Here is a 17,738-nt window from a genome sequence, read left to right on the forward strand (position 1 = left end):
AAAAAACTCCTAAAGGGTATTCTAAATGTTGAAGTTATTAAGCTGGCAGGTACAAATAAAAGGTCCATTGCAGCAGATGGAGGACCTGCGGCACTTGCATGCCTGTGAAATGTTATTGGCATTTGATGCCGTGATAATTGCTTCATAATGTAAGCAATTTTGTTATGAATGTGAACATGGCAGACGATTCATATTATAATGTATCATCTCGAGTTCAAGCTTCAGTCCTTTGACTTTTGTAATTTCCCAGAGCGAAATGAATGAAGATTGCAATACGGTTGAACTTAATTTATGCCATCACACGATGCATATTTTAGAAAGTGGGAGTTCATTAAATGGTCAAACTAAACTCAGGCAATGTGTGTGTGTGTTTGCGCGCGCAACAGACATGACTATACACACAACATTAAGGCTGCAAATGGTACAGAAAATAACAGCAAATGCACACACACACACACACACACACACACACACACCGGTGCAAAGTAGACACTCCTGGCAGCAACATAATCATCTAGCTGGGAAAGCTTGTTGGAAGAAGAATGTCTTCAATTGTTTCTGAAAGGTGCAGATAGCGGGAGCCTGTCATATCTTGACAGGAATGCTATTCCACAGAACGGGAGCAGCCACACTGAAAGCTCAGCTCCAGGTTATTGAGTTCCATTTTGCTACAGGATGCTGAGCAGGGAATTGCTGTCGCTTGGAGCTGTATCCCTTGTGTTTAAACATCTGATTAAAAACTCACCTTTCCACTTTTTGTCAGCTCTTGCAACTTTGCCATTCCCTTTTCTTTGGGTCTCTCGCCTTGCTTGGAATCTAAGCCAGAGGGCACAGCCTGGGTCTCTCACTTAGTTCTCAGATAAAGAGCCTGGTTTATATTAGTAGTCTAGAAATTACTACCAATAATAGTACCTGTCAGCAGGACTTTCCTGCACCAACACTGCACATTTTCAGCATACAGCCCCAGAGGATGAGCTGCTATATCAGGGATGGGGAACCTCTAGCTCTCCAGATGTTGTCGAACTCCAACTCCCATCAGCTCCAGCCAGCATAGCCATTGGTCAAGGACGATGGGAGTTGTAGTCCAACACTGAGGCCACAGGTTCCCCAGCCCTGCGCTATATCATAGATGAGGGTGATACTGAAGATGCTTACATTAATGTGATCTTCAAATAGCCTCTTTTGTGAGCATCCTTTACTGCAGAGATGGGCTTTGCTGAATGACCATGTGCATTTATTCCATGGGTGCTGTGTCTTGTCCAACAGAAGTCCTATGTCGGTAGGGAAGCAATCTGTGCAGATGCTTATGCACTCATCATGGGAATGTGATCATTTCTTACATGCAAATATTTTATTTTATTTTAATTTTCATTGTTTATATGTCATTGTGCTGCATAAGAGAGGCTGAGGGTTGTGAACCGTAATGTTTGCTGTACCACTGCAAGCAACAACCCCTCAATCACCACCAGACTGATTGAAAGTAAGAGGCAACAGCTAGGCTAACTCCTGAAGTTCTGCCCCCTTCACTTGGGACGAAGGTCCCATCTGTCCAATGACTGGGCCTGCCCTTGCCTTAGCTACAGCAAAGAAGGCTGCAATCTACCTGCACCTATTTATAGCCCAACCTGCAAATATTTTTCATGCAATCTCAGTACCACTCATGGACTCTCTTGCTGTAGTGATTATCACCCCTGTTACCTCATGGCAATTTTGCAGTACTTCAGATGCATTGATTATCACATTAAACATGGCTTTCCTTATGGGAATGAGCTAAAAATAAACATTGTGGGTTTTTTTTCCCCTCTCCTAAAGTGAATGGAACATTTCCCTGTATACGTATAAGCTTGCGGGGGAGGCTGACTTTTCTGCAGTCATGAAACTTGCCCTTCAGGAGGTCCAATTCATAAAAAAAAAACCACTCTTCCTTTGCCCTCACTAACTTCACTGAAGGTTTATCTCAGGATGAAGACTAGGCAGGAGGGGAAATCTGGGGAAAGAGAAAACTGACTGTGGATTTTAATGAGCATCCAGGAAGAACCTACAGAGAACGGTGGAAGTGAAGCATAGGAACACAGGAAGCTGCCTTATACTGAATTAACCCATTGTTCCCTGTAGCTCAATATTGTCTGCTCCGAATGGCAGTTGCTTCCTTAGATTTCACACGGTGAAAGTGATGCTGTTGAGACCCAGCTTACATTAGACCCAGAAGCTGAAAATCCAAAGGTGGGAAGTGGCTGTCCAAAGTTTCATATAGATGCCATTGCATGGCAAGGTCCCGACTTCCACCACCACCACCCCACCCCACCCCAGTAGAATGAAGACACATGACTCAAATATTTAAGGTTAATGGGCTTAAAAAGACCACAAAAATGGGCTTAAAAAGATCACCGATAGGGGTCGTGCCTTAGGCCCTAACCACCCAAGGCTTCGGGCAGGGCCATACCCACCCGCCCCCGCCCCCCAGAATCCTTTAACGGAATACCCTTCAATTCCTACCAGGCCCCTCAATGATGACCAACCAAAGTCCATAGCAAGGTCCAAAGAGATAAAAACCTTAAAGGGCAGGAGGGTGGGAAAACCGGAGCAGCTGGATTCCGGATAGAGAGAGATCTCCTGGCTGTGCCCTGCCTTTATAAGGCAGGCCACATTCCCAGACCAAGCAGATTGGTCGGCCTGGCCAGGGACACAGCCGGGAATTCCCCAGTTGTGCAGGGTTGGCCACCCACCCCCTGCGCATGTGGGGGGGTCATGAGAGCCCACAAACCACCTCCTCCTTAAGGTGGAAGGGGCCTTCCCAGCACAAGCTGGAGGTGCCAGGGATGGAACGTAGGACCTTTGTTGTGCAAGGCACATGTACTGCCATTGAGCTATGGTCCAAGCATGACCAAATGCCCCCTTTTTAACTTTGAAGCAATCCCAGCATCACACATGGGATTGTAAGCCACATGGGTGACAGCTGAGATTAGCACAACCATGGGATGTATAAATAGCCACTGCCACCTTTTGCTGCTTTCCCAAAATAGCAACACTTGGCTGAGAGAAGCAGGAAGAGTGGGATGAAATTGCACATAAACTCATTTATAAAAGAATCGCAACGCTTTCTCCCCCAGGGGTGCAGGGGGAACAGAGGAAGGTTTGAATATCCTTGCTGCCCCTCCCCCATATTAATAAATCAATGTCATTGTTTGCTTGGAGCCAAATGTGAGCAATAACAGTCTTCCTTTTTGATTTTTTAAAAAATTGTTCTCATTTCAAAACTCAATCTGAGTTGCATTGTGATGATTATTAAACTGGGGGTGGGGGTGCACGGAGAAAGGGAGAGGGATTTGGTGGCTCTGAGAGCCAGAATCAAAAAATGTAGACAAGCAGGGCAGGGTGGCAACCAATTGATTGCCACAGATACCAGTGCTCACGGTTTGGCACATGGACTCTGTACACAGAGGTGCTAGGTGGATGCCGTGACCAGTAGCCGTTCATAGACCTGTGCTATGTAAATTGGCCTAATACAGGGGTTGCCAATCTTTTTGGCCCATTGGGCTCATTTGGAATTTTGTGCTGTGGGTGCCAGTTACAAAAAAAATGGCTGCTGTGGGGGGGTGGCATAACACAAAATGGTGTGCCTTTGGCTAACAATCTCCTTTCCCTTCCCCCTCCCCAAAACAAACACTCTGTGAGGTGAGTGAGGCTGAGAGACATGTGTGACTAGCCCAAGGTCACCCAGCAGCTGCATGTGGAGGAGCGGAGACGTGAACCCGGTTCGCCAGATTATGAGTCTGCCACTCTTAACCACACCACACCACACTGGCTCTCATTATGGTACATAATGAGGAATAGCTGTAAGAGGTTCCAGTTCCTGGATGTCAAACAGTATCCATCCCTGACTCTAATCATTATATGGAGGAAGTAGATTAGAGTCCCATTGCTACTTCTCAGCACCTGTTCCTCATTTATGGAAACCAGCCCCAAATAAGAGCAAAAATTCTCATCAGCAGTAGACTGAAAAGCTGGTAAGGAGGTTCCCCTTACCCCAGGCTGATACCTGAAATAAAGGTGAAACATTGCACAAAGGGGCTTCCCTCCAATACTATCAATCACAGAGCAGAGCTTCCTTCCTTCTGCTCCTGATTCAGTACCATGGACAAGGCTCCAGAAGCAACTGGTGAAGGAGAACTTTGAGCGCAAACTTTAGGAGACAATCATTTGGGGAAATAATAATGAGGTTGTGTGTATGGGTATCACTGGCCAATCTTCTTCTGAGGCCTCATTTTGGGTGTCATCATTTCCCCATCCCCTCTGCCACATTAGAAATACAAGGTATAGGTATCTGAGTCAGGTGTAACCCTGAAATGGCTTGCCAAGGCTGGTTTGCCTGGCTCCCATCACTGTCAATCAGATGGCTGATGGGAGTTGTAGTCCAAAACATCTGAAGGGCATCTGAAGGTTGCTGGAGGGCATCTGAAGGTTGCTGCCACTTGGTAGTGAAGACTTTCATTCCAGCACATTTTACTGAGTTCCAGCTGATATTTATTCAGCTACTGGCTTTCTCGTTTCATTATAGCTTCTGCCAGAGTTCCAGTGGTATTTTGTTGTTTTTATTGCTGTTCTCATGTACTATTATTATCCGATGCCTTGAATATTAGAAAAACATGATCCATGAACTACTATCGCTAGGCACAAGGGCCACCCTTCCAGCATGGTATATAGCAAGGTGTGAGAAATAGCCTTACTAGAAAAACTCACCTATCAGCTAAGAGTAGCAAGAGGGCAAAAAGATACATTTTTTATTTTATTTTTTTATTTTCTGCAATATGGAACAATTTTATTCAGTATGTAAAAGATGACTCTCACAATTTGAGTGCACACCCAGCTTTTCAAAGTACTGTATATGGCTGTATCTCTACCCCCTCCCACACACTCTCAGTGCACACTGTTGTACGGGTTTGTAGTGTGAGTTTTTGCTTTTGCTTTTATTCTTTATTATCCTGAGAATTGTGTGATTATGCTCCTGACAGTACTCTCTTTCCCTTCCCTCACCTCCCCCACCCCAGTTTTTATTTCTGTTGTTATTTGATCGTTTATATTTGCTACATATCGCCGAGTGCCATTTTGAAGCAAAGTGCCTTCTTAAATTATGTAAACCTGCAAAATTATGCTCATTTGTTTTGTGTGGGTTTTTTTAAAAAATATTTTTATCATTTTATATTTCTGCATTTTTCAAAACCTTTAAAAAAACTATTCTCACAAAAGAAAAGCATGAGGCAGATGCTGAAAAATAATCAAGAAAAATGCATTTGATGGCGCAATCCCCATTGCCGTGCAACCGCAAGAAACTAGCTTAAGACCTAGTCCACCTTTGTCTATGATGTTTGTTACAGTATGACTGCAATTTCCTATTTTCTGCTCTAAAACCTTCTATCTATGTCTATATAGATATGGAAACCAAAAGATAAGGAACCTGATACATAAGGCGGGTGGGGAGGGAGTCAGCAGTTTGCTGAGTGGGCTCAGACACCCCATAAGAACAGTACAGCATCCCTGCTGCTAGGGGGCAAGTTCATTTTACATCTCTCAAGCTGCCATTTAGCATGTGCCAAAGTCTTCCTCTGCGTAACGGTAAGGAAAGGTCAGTCCGATGCAGACAGGTGCTATAGTCGTGAAGAAGGAATCTGACAATAAAGGTTAGCTAGTTAAATGTCATCACTAAAGGGAAGACAACTCAAGCTGCTGTGAACACATGAAGAAGTTGGTTTATTCTGTGTCTGATGGCTTGGCCACCATTCCAGGCCACGGGTAGCCAATGTGGACCCTCCAGAGGTTTGGGGACTACAACTCCCTCCATCCCTGGTCATTACCTGTACTTGAAGAAGAAGAAGAAGAAGAAGAGTTTGGATTTGATATCCCGCTTTTCACTACCCGAAGGAGTCTCAAAGCGGCTAACATTCTCCTTTCCCTTCCTCCCCCACAACAAACACTCTGTGAGGTGAGTGGGGCTGAGAGACTTCAGAGAAGTGTGACTAGCCCAAGGTCACCCAGCAGCTGCATGTGGAGGAGTGGAGACGCGAACCCGGTTCCCCAGATAACAAGTCTACCGCTCTTAACCACTACACCACACTGGCTAGAGAGAGTTGGGAGTCCAACAACTTCTTTCTCCCTTTGCAGTCATCCTGAAATTGTGGAATACCCTCCTCACAGAGGTGTGACTAGCATCTTCTTGGTACATCTTCTGCCATAGATGCTGAGAATAGACCTCTTTAACCTGACCTTTGATGGTTATGGTCTTTTGTTTTGGAGAAACCATCTCTTTTATTGAATCCATACTTCTGCGCTTGCTGGAACAGTTTTGCCGCTTTACTTCACACGTATCACTGTATGTTCCATTCTTGTATCTCATATGGGGACCTTGTGGCGACAGGTGTATAAGAAGACTTATAAGTAAATTAATAAATAACTTACACCTGAAGGTTACCATGTTGTTCACCCCGGTGTAGACTAATGCTGCCTTGTTCTGAGTAGCAAGAATTATCCCAGGTTTCCTGCAAGGATCTCTTTGTTGTTGTTGTTGTTGTTGTTGTTGTTGTTGTTGTTGTTGTTGTTTTAATAGGAATTTATTGGATTTTAATCATAAAAACATACAAAATACAAAAACTACAAAATACAAAAACTACCAAAAAAACTACAAAACAATGCAAAAATACACACACTTATCAATCCTATCCTCTTTATAATCATTATTCTGGGACTTCCTCATGTCCTCTCTTCTGCGTTCATTTTTAATCTTCTTTAGTAACTTTGTAACATTATAAAATCTTCTTTCCTGCAAGGATCTCTTTGAACCCGGCCACCTAAAATTGTACCGGGAGCCTTCAGCTTTGAAAATATGTGTCCTGCCACAGACCTATAACAGACTCCTGCTCTGCCTAAATCTGAGGGATTGTGGGGCTCGGAGCTCATCTCCTCACCAGCATAAAGTTCATGATTGTGCCAGGTCTAAACCACTGAGCCATACAGTCTGTGGCGAAGACCTGAGAGCGCCCCCCCCAGTGCAACATGGCTGTAGATATTAAAGATTTATAATGGTTATCATTAGTGCCACAAGCCGAAAGCTTTGGCAGATTAATCTGCCAAATAATCTGCAAATTATTTGGGATTGCTCAAAGAAAGATGTAATTGCAGAATAAAATATGCACATGTATATACACAGACACAGTTAATTGACGGTGCTGTCAGCAACCAAGGTTATGTGGCATGGGATTCTTGCTGGACCTCTTGCCACAGCAGGCAATGCAGATGTGACAGCCCTATCTAATGTGTGCCAAAGGAGATAAAAAAAAAAAACAGCTTTTCCTTCTGTTCTGTATCCAAAGCCAGGAAAATAGTTTCACACCATGAATTGAGCTGTTGGCTTCCTTTCTTCACAAGATTTAGGGGGGGCACCTTCATTAAAAGCTCTACAATATGTAAATTTATTTAAATCTAATAAATAGATGGGTTGGTGGATTTGAGAGCTAGAATGCTGCATTAGATTTGTGGTTGTCACTGCATAGAAGAGACTTGAGTTCCGGTCCCCCAGTCAGCCATGTTGGGCTGGCACAGAGGGTTTTGTTCAGACGCCACTGCTCTGGTCTCAAGCCATGAAGGGCTTTCCAAGGTCAAAGCCAGCATCTTTAATGGGGTCCAGAAAGAGACTTGGAACCAGCGATGTGGGCAAAGTACTGGCATGATATGCTCATGCTGTGCAATTCCTGTTAGCAGTCCTGCAGCTGTGTCCTGAACAAACATAGATATGCTAATGAACTGTCTATCGGTATTTATACTAGATTGTAGCATTCCATCAAACTCTTCCAAAATTCCATCACGCTGGCCAAGAAATAGAACCCGTGGGGATATGTAAATGGTGGCTGATGTGGAGCTCATTGTGTTTATCTCAGCTTCCATCTGGGACCCAGTTCAAAGGGGGGGGGGACCTGGAATTACATGGGGCAGATTGAGCTCATCACACACACACACACACACACACACACACACACACACACCATGGTTTGCTTGAGTACATGTCTTTACTCATGTATAGATAGCTGTCTTAATACAAAGGAATTTCAGAAATAGACTGGAAAGAGAAGTTGCTGAATTGCAACTCATTACCAAACTCAAAACCACGGAGAGACCTGGTCTGAACAAAGACATTGGATTCTTATATCATTATACATCACAAAGCTATCTTTAGCCATCTCACCCCTTGCTTTTTCCTTTAGGACTAATTGCAGTCGTTAACAGTCATCAACAGGTTTTCCACACCCATCAGCCAATCACCCATTCCCACCACCCTTCTGAGTAATACCCCTCCTCACTCTCTCACTATATATAAGGGCTGGTGACTTCTATTTCAGTGTATCTGAAGAAGTGTGCATGCACATGAAAGCTCATACCAAGAACAAACTTAGTTGGTCTCTAAGATGCTACTGGAACGATTTATTATTATTATTATTATTATTATTATTATTATTATTATTATTATTATTATTTATTTTGTTTTGACTATGGCAGACCAACACGGCTACCTACCTGTAATAGATACATATGTTTGTCTATATCTCATATATACTTACATGCAGGGTCCCTCTGAACTTTCACAGGCAAACATTTTCATCATGAAAGGGGATCTTTTGAAGGACTTGAAACAGCCCTTGAAAGAAGACCCCAAAGCTTAGCTTTTTGGTATCCATTTGACACTGTTTGCAAGCCCCGCCCAATGGTGCCACTTTTTGTCTTCTTCACAATGTGATCCCAGCCAATCGGGAATCACATTGTCATTCTGATGGCATTACAGTGCCAACCATCCAATCAAATCTGGTGTTGTGACTTGGTCACGTTGAGGGCAGCTGCAGCCAATTCAGAGTGATGTCAATGCTTCCTATACTGCAGTGCCCTCATTCTGCATGGAGTTGGGGAGGAAAGGTGAATGTGGCTGCCATTCTAGCCTCTTTCACCACCTGGGTGCCTAGGTAACCCACACAACAAATTAGGGAAGGTAAAGGAGTGGTTTGTGTGGCTACTTCCTCTTAGGTAATATGATTAAAACATCAGCCCTCTCCACAGCTTACTCATATTAAAAAGTGAGGAGTGATTTTCATTGACCATGAACAAGTTAGATGGGTGCATTTCAGCTTTGTCCTGCTTTTATATGGCCCACAAGATATATAAAGGCAGGGTGTAATTTGAAATAGTGCATGTAAATAAGGCTGCAACCTTCCACACACTCCCTAGGGGGCCAGCCTCACTGAATGCAATAGGGTTCACTACTGAGTAAATGCACAAAGGATCACACTGTAAAGAAACCAGGGGCACAGAATGTTGTTGGACTACAACTCCCATCAGCTCCAGCAACAAGGCCAATGGTTAGGGATGATGGGTATTGTAGTCCAGAAACATCTGGAGGGCCACATATTCCATACTCAAAATAAATAAATGAGAAGCTGTCTGTCACTCATTCCTATTGGAAAAAGTAAAAGTTAGCATTCAGATGGAGGGTGCAGTTGCCTATCACTACCTCAGCTGAACTATGTCTGACAGAGACCCTGGCATGGTCATCTGGTCACTTCAATTCTTTCCTAAATTATTTTATACTTTTACTTTCCCCCAAGTCTCTCCTTAGGAACACAGGAATGTAGGAATCTGATTTATACCAAGTCAGAATATTGGCACATCCAGCTCAGTATTGTTTTTACCAGATAGATAGATAGATGAGAGAGAGAGAGAGAGAGAAAGAGAGAGAGAGAGAGAGAGATGGATAGATGATACACCCTACGTTCATTTTCATAAATGGATGCATAACTGTTCTTGTTCCAACATATTTTGGGGGGGGGTGCACGCTTTGCAGTGGGGGGGGGGTTCATACTCTCCCTTTCTCTCTCTCTCATCTTATTTTTGCATTGTGCTCCAAAGGGAATGCTCTTCTTGCTTTCTTAAGTGACACTTGCAGCAAAAGGCATGGAGTGGGGGAGAGCAGCCTTTAAAAAGAAATGTTTTCAGTAAATAAATTAATGAAATTCCATTAAACTGTCTTTGGAAGCCCTATCCCCTTAAAAATAAAAACCAAGAGCCATGTTCAGGAGTAAGGAGGGGGTAGGAGAGAGGGAGGGGCCTTTGGGCTATGGGATGTATGCACAGCTGGTAAATTGATATAGTGTGGAGAAGTTCAGAGCATTCCACTTCTCTCTTCCTAATGACAATGCCACACTGGCTCACCTTCCCTCTCCTGCACAGCTCTTAAAGGTACAGGAATGCCACCAAGACTATATCTGCATTCTCTCTCTAAGGCGTGGATTGCAGGTGCCATGGCCTACTTGAAACCAGAGAGTTGTTAACCTCACTTTGAACCAGCTTTTATGTGACAACATGTCTTCTCCCAGGCAATGTCAGCCTTTAACAAAAGCAAGCATGCATGCAGCCTGGAGGAAAACACTGAAGAGGCTGTGATTAGGCACACAAAGAGAGGGGTCAGCTGGTGCGCTAATTGCCCAGGAAGCGGGTTACTAAGCAGCACCTCCTAACCTAGTTCTTATTCCCCTGGGACGCTGCCATCCACTCCAACCTTTGCAGCCTTGCTGTCTGTCTTGCTCAAGACGCAAATCGAAATGTCTAGTTCGTTACTACAGAGGGTGAAACACCCGCAACAGAACCACCCTTTCTCATCTTATAGCAAACTGGCAAGCAGAGGGCCCAAACACTGTAGCATTTGACAACAGTAGGTTGGTAGTTCATCTCCGCTCCCCACACAGTCCCCCCCCCCAAAGAAAATATGTAGGCTTCCCCAACCAAATTGTTGTTGTTGTTGTTCAGTCGTTCAGTCGTGTCCGACTCTTCGTGACCCCATGGACCAGAGCACGCCAGGCACGCCTATCCTTCACTGCCTCCCGCAGTTTGGCCAAACTCATGTTAGTAGCTTCGAGAACACTGTCCAACCATCTCATCCTCTGACGTCCCCTTCTCCTTGTGCCCTCCATCAGGGTCTTTTCCAGGGTGTCTTCTCTTCTCATGAGGTGGCCAAAGTATTGGAGCCTCAGCTTCAGGATCTGTCCTTCTAGTGAGCGCTCAGGGCTGATTTCTTTGAGAATGGATAGGTTTGATCTTCTTGCAGTCCACGGGACTCTCAAGAGTCTCCTCCAGCACCATAATTCAAAAGCATCAATTCTTCGGCGATCAGCCTTCTTTATGGTCCAGCTCTCACTTCCGTACATTACTACTGGGAAAACCATAGCTTTAACTATACAGACCTTTGTCGGCAAGGTGATGTCTTTGCTTTTTAAGATGCTGGCTAACCAAATTACAGATAAGGAAATGGGTGTTTCCCTGACTCGCCCTCCTCTGCGCAATGAATTTACACAGCCAACAAGCATGCTGGATCTCTAGGTAAAATGTACCTAGGCTACCATTCTTCATTCTCACTGTATTTTATCTTTAAATCGGGCCGTGTGTGTGTGTGTGTGTGTGAGAGAGAGAGAGAGAGAGAGGGAGAGAGAGGGAGAGAGATCATTGGAGAGGAACAGCTAGTTACCAAGGAGACTCCTAGATGAATCAGAGAGACTGGCTGGTTTCTTCTTTAATTCACGAGACCATAACATTTTAAACGAGAGGAGGAAATACGATGCCAAGTCTGAGATAGACGAGCTTCCCCTCTTTCCCCAGATTCTCTTTCCCCAGATTTCCCCTCCCAGCTCCTCTCGCTGTCTTGCCATGAGAAGGCGTTAGCTGTCGGAATCGAGGAACAGGTTACGGCGGAGTGAAGGGGGATTTCTCCGGGTCGCTCGCTCGCTGTTTGGTTCAGGGAGAGAACAAAAGACAAGAAAACCCTTCAAGGGCAAAGTGGTCCTTATGGAGGTGGCAGGAGAAACAGCTGAAAAGCCACGTTCCCCGCCCAGGGGGGAAGAAGAGCAAGGCAGAGAGTCCGGGGAGCCCCAGAGATGCGTTGGGCTCGTCATCGTCCTGCACCCTCGGCTCTCCTGCGAATAAAGACCCTGCCCTTTCTTCGTGCACTTTTCCACGGCTGGAGAGAGGAATGGAGCTACCGGGCATCTTTAAAATCCTGAGAAAAGACCCTCATTTGTATTCAGCATCGGGAGTTCTCGCCAGCCTTTCGGAAGGTGCCGGCCGCCGCCGCTGCTTGAAATCCTGGCAGTGAAACGCTCCTCTCGGTGCCTGACTCCTCGGACACAGTTTCACCAACTGGCAGGTGAAGTGACAACTTTGGCAAGGGACAGAGGGACTTGGCTTCACCACAACACCAGCCCCGACATCCCTTGCCTGCCAGAGGGGGTTCCCATCATGTCTATGAAGCGTGTGAAGGGCTCAGGCAGTAGGAGAGATGTAAACACAGCAGGGAGTGAGTGGCGTTTTCAGAAATGTGGCAATAGACTGGGAGCCCCGTCAAACAAAGTTTGGCTGAAAGAAGCTAGGCTTTTATAGACCTTTTTCAGCATCGAGAGAGTTTCTCTCCCCACCCCACCCCACCCTATCCCACCTCACCCCCACCCCCTTACAAATGGATTGGCGTAGCTCCTTTTAAGAACAATCTTGAACTTTATTTTATTTTATTTTATTTATCCCCTCCCTTGCTTTGCCATTCTCCCCACCCACCCCCTTTCCCGGTTGAGAAACAAATCGTTCAAGGAAACATCGTCGGAATGTTGAGGAAAAGCACAAAATCATTCTAACCGCTAGAACTGAAGGCTCAGAGGAAGGATCCCACATGGAAATCGCTTGGTTTCTCGGCAAAGGTGACAACTACAAAAGTGTGTAGATTGAAGGGAGGAAAAACACTGTGTGTGTCGGAGTCAATTGAAATCTCCATATTTGGAACAGCTGGACCACCGTTGCTAAGGTAACGTTATCAATTAAAGATTTCTTAATACACCAGGACACCGTGAAATGTATCAGTGTGTGTATTTTGTGCGTATGTGCATACATATATATGATATGCCTTCTAGGAATGGGATGCTATTCAACGATACTGACCTCCCATTATTAGGCGTGTTTTACAATATGGATTTCTAGGATGGGAAGATCTTGTAGGAAAGGCAACTAGAGTGTTAGTTAAGGATTCAAATCAAGGACCTTTTTCAAGGCAACTATTTTGAAGTGCTTTTGTGACATGCATAATACTCCCTGAAATGAGCTGCCTGTAGCATTTATGATCTGAAACGAAAGGCTAACCAGATTAGAAGGAATAATGTTTCCGGTGATGGGCATTGTCAGGCTTATTGCTGGTAGAATAAAGTAGTCTGGTTTTTATCATCTTGGTCTGCAAATTTGGGTAAGAGGAATCTTCCAAAAAGGTTGGAATTGGTGATAGTTAAAAACAGCATTAGAATGTTGAAAATCTGTGAGGAAAATGTGAAACCTTTACTGCGCATCAAGGGGACAGCAGAATAACATTCCTAGCAGTAACCGAAAGCTGATCACTAATTCCCTGTTGTTTTCTTTTCTTTTAAATGATATATTATACCTGCTTTTAGATAAAGTCTGCAAGTTCAGTCTATGACATTAAGGTTCATCATCTAAGGCATTTCTTATTTGCCTCCTGGCTAAGGGGACATGAACTTAGAATATACGGGCAAATATGTCTAGTCTCCCAAGTTTGACAATATCCTAAGTTTCTGCTGCCAGACTTTTTCAAAGACTTGCTTGTTTTCTTCTCACTTGATGACAGTGTGTTTCAAATATATACTTACCAGCACTTAACTCTCGTGTAGGGGTCAGCAGTGCTTTGATGTGATAAGCAACACCCCACCCTAAGCAGGTTTACTCAGAAGTAATTTCCCTTGAATTCGGTGGCACTCACAGCCTCATCCAACACATGCTTGGAAGTGAGTCACTTATTCCCTTGCGAGCAAGGTTGGGGTTGTGGGCTATCTTTGAGTAGCATGCAATTTCTCCTGGCCAGCAAAAGTTAATTTACTGCTTGCTCTGAATCACCCTGCCCTGGAGACTGGTTATGTGGTGCACAGGCATCAACAAGAAATGTCACCGATTTCACTGTGTCTTAGCTCCGACTTACTTTCTTTTTTGCCATGTGTGGATATTGAAACATTTCAGGGGTGAGTGGTTTATTTGACATGGAAAATCAACCGAAGTATGGAATACTTTTGTGTTTTGCCCCAAGGTCATCTAGAAAGGCAGAGAAGTTGGTTTCAGGTGAAGCCTTGGCCTCTGGCTCAGAGTGAAAGATGGAGAGGCCCACTAAACTCATTTCTTCTTCTGACCTTTGCCAAGTTTACAGCAGCCTAAAAGCGGCAGTGGAAGTTAGGGAAAGTTGAGCATCAAGAAGCCAAATGCTTAGACTATGTTGTGCATGTTAACGAGAATTGAATGTGAGTACTAATACAAGAGAAACCAGTTACAGGTGGGTAGCTGTGCTGGTCTGCCATAGTCGAAACAAAATAGAAAATTCTTTCCAGTAGCACCTTAGAGACCAACTGAGTTTGTTCTTGGTATGAGCTTTCGTGTGCATGCACACTTCTTCAGATGTCTTTTGTGTTTGTATCTGAAGAAGTGTGCATGCACACGAAAGCTCATACCAAGAACAAACTTAGTTGGTCTCTAAGGTGCTACTGGAAAGAATTTTCTATTTTGTTTCGACAAGAGAAACCAGTTGCCCATTTAAAAAACTTATGAGGTGGGAAATAACTCCGTTTGCAGGTTTTGTTTATCCTTCACTGTACCTCAATCTATCATTTCTGTCCACTTCAGGCATCTGACAAAGTTGTTTGTTGCCTACAAATTCCACACTGAAACAAGTTGGTTACCATTTGTGGTACCATGAAACATCTTTTGTTTGATATACTGATTCTGTAAATTTCTTTCCTTTCAGCCTGATCTATAAAGTGTGGCATCAGATTTGTGTTTGTTACAGAAAACAAACATTCAGATTTCCTCCCCGCCCCCTTTAATATATATACTGAACTTAGGGGAGATGGACTCCTTTCTCTGCATTTTTCCCTCCACTAACTTTGGTGTCAGTATACAAACTTCCTTAACTCCCCATCCCCAATGAGCCCCCTGGTCTGAAAGAGGATATGCACTGCTGTCTCTGCTGCGCATGACAACAGCTATGGCAGGGGGATCTCTCGGGATTCATCTGGCATGTTAAACTGCTGGGTTTGGATGGTTTTGCTTGGCAACTGACCCAATGTGAAAATCTTCTGAAGACCAATCAAGAGGCAAGGTCATCCTATGAGCCATGCAGTTGCTGCATGCTGCGCTGCCTAGCTGAAGACTGGCACGTGGGTCCGGGTTCACTCATTTGAGAGGCAGCATTATCAGCTTCTAGAGTGGAGGAGAGAGCATGCCCATTTGGGAACTGGCTTTCCTGGGTGATACGGGTGGTCCTTCAATGGACTCTGGTGGGAACCCATTCCCAGCCTTGCTCCGATGCCAGAACATATTCCACTCAAGGAAGGCGCAACCAAGGAAAGGGGGAGATCACCAAGAAGACCCAACTTGCCTGGCCCTTCCAAACACTGGTAAATATCTCTCTCTCTCCCTCCCCTGCTTTCTCCCTCTTTCTATCCCTTGAGCCTATGCTAGCTTTTAAAAATATCTCCCTCAAATTGGACATCACTCTTCAGGACCATTGAGAGCGTCTACGCTGCTCCATGGGAGAGTGCACATTTTCACAAATGATGCTAAGAAGCTTTTGCATGGGGAAGTTTTACGTTGACTATAAATTCTAGCCATACGTAGGTTCTACGCTGAAGTCTGGAAGATAGGAAAGGTTGTGCCAATACCAACTGAAGCATCGTTTGTAAAAATGGCCTGCACACTCCGTCCTTGTTCATCTCCCTTATTCAGATTGATGTGTTGTCTTGATAGTCTATGTAAAATGGTGGTGGTGATCTGAGCATTGTGAATATTTTTGGAATAATGAAGAATTTCCCAGTGAGGGACACTTGAGTCTTGAGATGGCGGAGAAAGCATAGAGAGTAGAATGGAATGCGGGTGTTCCTGTTTCACCAATTTTGGCATAATTTGCCCACCCAAGCGGCTGCAATGATAGAGTGATGAATGGCAGAGAAGAATATAGTGAATTTCAGGCAGGTACATAGGGAGTGCTAATGTTTATGGTAATTGCTCAGAGGAACATAGTACGTAAATTTTAACATGAACCATTACTCAAGCTTGTCTATGTGTTATTGAACTTGGAAGCTGTTGCCTCTAAACCTAGAAGCATTGTGCTGGATTGGGACTAGTGATGAAGGAACATCACTTTTCATGTGTTCAAGTGTGCTCTCTTCTCTGTTAATATATCCCAGGGCTGAGTCCTGGAACTGACCTTTAATAACCTTCCATTCAAATTAAGTGTTGATTGAAGTAAGAAAAAGCATTAGATCATTGGCATCAAATGATAGGAGCTTGCCCTTCCGTTATAGTGCTACTTCTGGAGAAATACCATTCTGCAAGTACCTAGTTTTGTATGTAGTACACCACATGTACAACGTGGTGTAACTGGATTGGGCTAGGGATATCTGGGTTTAAATCATCATGGAGATGGTGCGAGGTCACATAGGGGAAGAAGAAGAGTCAAAAGTTTACAGCTGATATTATGCATCCATTGAAACTGCTCGGGTCAGAAGTCAGGGAACACAAATGCTCTGCTCATGATGTTTGATCATTTCACAGGTCCAAGTCATCGCTTGAAGTTGTAATCACCAAGCGTTGAGCATGCAACTATGTGAACTTGCCCTCTGTCCCTCCATTCAAAGGGTTTAGTTTCTTTCTCACAGTCCATTGTTTTGATGGCATCTACAACTTATTTTATGGAGCAATGCAAGCATCTCCCTGGGTAAGATGCTTGTATCCAGACTTTGCAAGCCACATAGCAAAAACTCCTTTAACATATCACCTAAATGACTGAGCTATGAATCAGAAAACCCTGGATTCATATCTTGCTTCTCTCCTGAACTTACTAGAAAGTCTTAGGATGTCACTATCTATCAACCTCTGCTCTCTCACGCCATCTACCCACATAGGGAATATAAATGTCCACTTAGAGGCAAAGGTTTACTTTGTGTTGCAAGGGAAGGGGCGTAGCTCAGTAGTAGAGCATCTGCTTGTCATGCAAAAGTCCTCAGGTTCAATCCCCAGCATGTCCAGGTAGGTCTGTCTGGGAATATCTTCTGCCTGAAACCCTAAAGTGATGCTGCCAGACAGCATAGAAAATTCTGAGCTAGATAGACCAATGGTTTGATCCAGTATAAGGCAGCTTCCCATAGTGTGTGAAATGACTCTTGGGAAACTTCACCTGTGCTCCCCAATCAGTGACAAGTTGGTAGCACACGTCAAAAGTCCAGCGCTGCAATCCACTAATCCATTTCTTGTAGGAATAAAAACTCTGAGATATGCACAGTTCTTCTCACCCATATTGGTTGCAGGATTCCCTGTCGGTCCTCAACCACAAGTCACGTGCAAGGATCAGGCATGTGTAGTATGCCTGTCTACTCAACCAGCAAACGTAATGAGATCTTTCGCTCGGAGTCATGGTGTACCATGGAGAGATTACATTATACACTAGTATGTGGAGTAATTAGTACTCAGTCAACGTAACAGAGCTCTGAATCAAAGAAGGTACAGTATTATTGCAAAGCCAAAACATTGATTAATATGTGGATTGTTACAGAATTTTAAAAGGTTGGTTAAGCAACCAGAATTCAAATCAGACCAGCAGCATAGTTACAGCTAAGACA

The 17,738-nt window shown here is 44.2% G+C and overlaps 1 protein-coding gene across 7 annotated transcripts in view; it reads left to right on the forward strand.

Annotated features, from left to right (window-relative positions):
• Nucleotides 1-17,738, forward strand: part of KCNMB2 (potassium calcium-activated channel subfamily M regulatory beta subunit 2) — a 290,976-nt gene that overhangs the window by 183,167 nt on the left and 90,071 nt on the right. The window contains exon 1 of one of the 7 annotated variants that reach the window (XM_033150681.1): nt 12,611-12,877. The exons of 3 other annotated variants lie outside the window; for them this stretch is intronic. Coding sequence is in view for 2 of the 4 variants with exons in the window: in XM_033150677.1 (XP_033006568.1) it covers nt 15,427-15,518 (92 nt within the window). In the remaining 2 variants the exon portion in view is untranslated. Of the gene's footprint in view, nt 1-12,610; nt 12,878-15,152; nt 15,519-17,738 lie in introns of those variants that run through there. 3 more of the 7 variants (XM_033150683.1, XM_033150677.1, XM_033150679.1) reach the window with 3 other exon arrangements.

The sequence above is a fragment of the Lacerta agilis genome, chromosome 5 (assembly GCF_009819535.1).
Source record: "Lacerta agilis isolate rLacAgi1 chromosome 5, rLacAgi1.pri, whole genome shotgun sequence".
NCBI lineage: Eukaryota > Metazoa > Chordata > Lepidosauria > Squamata > Lacertidae > Lacerta > Lacerta agilis.